This window comes from Lolium perenne, chromosome 5, assembly GCF_019359855.2.
Source record: "Lolium perenne isolate Kyuss_39 chromosome 5, Kyuss_2.0, whole genome shotgun sequence".
NCBI classification, from domain to species: Eukaryota; Viridiplantae; Streptophyta; class Magnoliopsida; order Poales; family Poaceae; genus Lolium; species Lolium perenne.
Window position 1 is genome coordinate 23,786,277 of NC_067248.2, and position 3,810 is coordinate 23,790,086.

Consider the following 3,810-nt stretch of genomic DNA (forward strand, 5'->3'; position numbering starts at 1 on the left):
ATAATGTTTTGGCAGGCCAGAGTCGATGAATCGAGAGAAAGTACAGTTGCAAATATTATTTTTTCACCTAACAACATTCTTGACAGGGTGAAAAACAAAGTGAGATTTCTAGCAAAGACCAGGAAAATGTAAATTTGATAGTGTGACTGTTCGGGTGACACATGGAATATTGAATTTATAATTATCTTTGGTTGTAAACAATATTTATTCGGTTATGATTTTATTTCCCATTGTCGAAAGTATGCAATTATTTTATGTTTGTACATGCATGCTATGATGTACATAAGGAAATGCCTACTTCACAATATATAATGTCTTTTGCCATTTTTACAAAAGAACATCAGAGAATTAACAACATCAGTACAAAATAAAAACATCAGTACGTAGCAAACATTAACAACTCTATCGAATACAAAGCTATTTTCGTCCCATTCATAATTAAGGAAATTTACTGCCCTTTAGATAACTATGAAAGAACTACCCTTCCTGCTGCAGCACATTCCTGCACATGTTCACAGACATAAAATTACACAACAAATTATAGGGATGTTTTAAAATATACGAATCAAAATGGCAGAAAAACTTACTTCGGATGAAATATGCATATTGGGTTTCTTCTGTTATGCCCTTCTTCTTGGCATGCCCCGCACACCTGCACCCTGCGTTCCATGTGTCCTAGTGGTCTTCCATTTTTAGTCATCAGAGATTTCTGCGCTTCTTGCCTAGGTGCACCCTTAGTGGACACTTTCAAAGGATCACCAATAACAATATCGCATGGTCCACTAGCATCTTCATTTTCATGCACCGACCTGAGGGGACCATATGCTTTACCTTTAGCATACCCCTCTCTTCTAGAAATTATGCCATCAATGGTACTGTTGAGCAGATCATATTCTTCTGAATTGTTTAATGCAATATGCATAGCCTGTGATACCTTAATATTCATCCTGCTGTATTTCATCCGCTCCTCTGCCCCAGACCAACCCCACCCAAACATGTCACTGGTGCGTCTAGCTGGCAACCCTAACCTGGCATTTTTTGTGAATCGTCGTAGAGCACAACATTGTGGAATTTCAGTAAATTTCAAGAAATGCAGCACATGCAGTATGTGCTTGCAAGGGATCCCCTTTCGAATCATCCTTTGACAGCTGCACCTTATAATTTCTGCCTCCTTGGGTCTATATTCCACGTAGAACCTGGTCCTTACATGATTCCTCCATGCCACAATGAAGATGTTTGAGTCTCCTACCTGCATTTTTTCTAAGATCTCTATGCCGCCAATCTTTGAAAGCTCACCTTGAATAATATAGAACACAGCAGGAGTGAAGATTTTTGCAGCAGCAACCTCTAGTTCTCTGAAATTAGTAATTGGCACTGGTGTAGTCTGTGAAGCCGTGCAGTCGTCGTGGGCTTCGTTCTCACGGAGACAGACAATTGCGTTGTCGTAGTGCATAATCATATCAACAATTGTCATTTCCCCATCTAGGTGCAGGTGTAGACAAGAGTTTAAACTTTCACTCCGCTGGTTACTTTTCATACCCAGCCAGAATCCTTCAGAGAGATACGCTGCAGCCCAAAGTTTCCTCTTGTTGTACATCCTCTTCATCCATGTTCTGGTTTTTGGGGATTGCCATTTTATGTAAAATGCATGCCATCGCTCCTCAAATACTTGCTCTGAGGTGGTGTAATACAGAAGAGTCCTGAACTCGTTCAGTGACTTGTTAGGTAGATGCATCTCCATATTTTTTTCAATGTGGAAGCTGCAGATGCGATGCGACACACCAGAAAATACTTTGCCGATTGCGCCGATCATCGCGTAATCTGCATCCGTGATTACTGCCTTTGGCTTCTGTTGACACATCGCTTTGAGAAAGGTCTTTAGAATCCAAACATATGTTTGTTCATTCTCGCTTGAAAGGATGGCACACCCAAAAACCGTTGTCCTACGGTGGTTGTTCAAGCCCACAAAAGGAACAAATGGCATCTTATATTTATTCATCTTGTATGTGCTATCAAACACCAGCACATCTCCGTAGTCCTGGTAATCCCTACGTGACTGGGAATCACACCAGAACATGTGCTTCAGACGGCCTTTGTCATCAACGTCATATTCATAGAAAAATTCAGGGTCCCTCTTTTTCCTCTTTGCCATAATGCGGATGGCTGTGGTAGCGTCACCGTCGAAAAGCAGCCTCCTCCTCTCCCTAGAGCACATGTTGTACAAATCTTTTCTTGTGAATCCAACACCGGCAAATGAACCGGAGCCTGCAATGAATTTTCTCATAATGAGGTGCTTCCTGACCCCCATGGATCCCAGTGATAATATCTCAGATCTCTGCGCGTCGTTGATCGTCCTATGGGACCGAAGAAACGGAGTCTCACATGGTTCAGCTGGGTCATGGTTATGTTTGTCTCGAAAATCTTGAACAACCCAGAAACCAGTTCTTCCATCAAACTTCACCACCAAACGTGCCTTGCAGCCGCAGCGAGACTCAGGTCTGAGCCTATATACGCGGCCTTCCGTGGTCAGTTGCTTTTTGGGACGTCTGCCTTCTCTGGAACACACAAAACGCCTTAGCCGAATTACTCCATCATCAAACCGCTTAACCTGGTCCAGCCGGACGCTGAACCCATAATCTTTAGCATATCTGTTGTAGAAAGAAAATGCTGCTGCTTCAGAAATAAAAGTCATCTCTTTTATCATCCAGTATAAATCCCGATTATTATCAGGATATTCATTGCCATTGCTACATTTCTGTGTTTTCTCAGGCTGACTAGCGCTTGGCATCGCCTGCAAGTGTAAAACGTAGGCATTAATTAAAACTATAAATTTATGTGTTCCAGCTATATGAGACTGATAAAAACGAGATAACAACCTGGCTCATATCAACAGAATCCTCAGAAACTGATGCACCTTCCACATCATCAGTATGACCCGTGTCCAAGTCAGATTCACCGTAATAGTCGTACTCAAGCTGCGTGTCAAATTGTGCCTGAAATTTATTAATGCATTTTGATCGTCATCATTTAGTAACCGTAAATTTTACAGTTGTCATCATTTCATGCATCATTTTATGTCATTTTATGAGTCACTACACATACCTCACTAGTATTTAGACTGTCTGTGTGTTCACCATGGTTCTCATCATTTTGATCGTCTATGTGTTTACCATGGTTCTCATCATTATCAAATTCATCGTACGCAATCTGCATAAATTATGACAGGAGCCATATATTATTTGATGATGCTGGACTGCTGGTAATCGAAATGAAAAATAGTGCACCAAGAATATATAGTAATGTGGCTCACATCAAACTCGTCTTCGCTCCAGCCGTCTTCGTGCTGCAAATTTTCCTCCATTTCAGAGTCATCGGAATTATAGCCGACGTACTCGTTTTGTTCCTCAATCATACCAGATATAGAGTTCTCCATATTCTGCAGTATTGGACCATAATTAGAATTGGTTTGCATCCTCTTACTATGCTAGAAGATGAAGTCATGGGTACCTCTAATTTTAAACCCTAGCGGGGAAGATGCCGAGCCGGTGGCGCGCCTTTCCAAGGTCGTCGATTGATGCGTGTGGTTGGCACGTCCGTTGGGAACCCCAAGAGGAAGGTGTGATGCGCACAGCGGCAAGTTTCCCTCAGTAAGAAACCAAGGTTTAATCGGACCAGTAGGAGTCAAGAAGCACGTTGAAGGTTGATGGCGGCGAGATGTAGTGCGGCGCAACACCAGTGATTCCGGCGCCAACGTGGAACCTGCACAACACAACCAAAGTACTTTGCCCCAACGAAACAGTGAGGTTGTCA

General features: G+C 42.3%; 1 protein-coding gene across 1 annotated transcript; it reads right to left on the bottom strand.

Annotated features, from left to right (window-relative positions):
* Nucleotides 1–466: 466 nt before the first annotated feature.
* On the bottom strand, nucleotides 467–3,433 carry LOC127303169 (protein FAR1-RELATED SEQUENCE 5-like). Its single transcript, XM_071820703.1, has 5 exons — nucleotides 3,311–3,433; nucleotides 3,103–3,207; nucleotides 2,877–2,993; nucleotides 653–2,791; nucleotides 467–502 (listed from the first exon to the last, which is right to left on the bottom strand). Exons 1-5 carry the CDS (start codon nucleotides 3,431–3,433, stop codon nucleotides 467–469), a joined length of 2,520 nt encoding a protein of 839 aa, XP_071676804.1.
* Nucleotides 3,434–3,810: the final 377 nt, after the last annotated feature.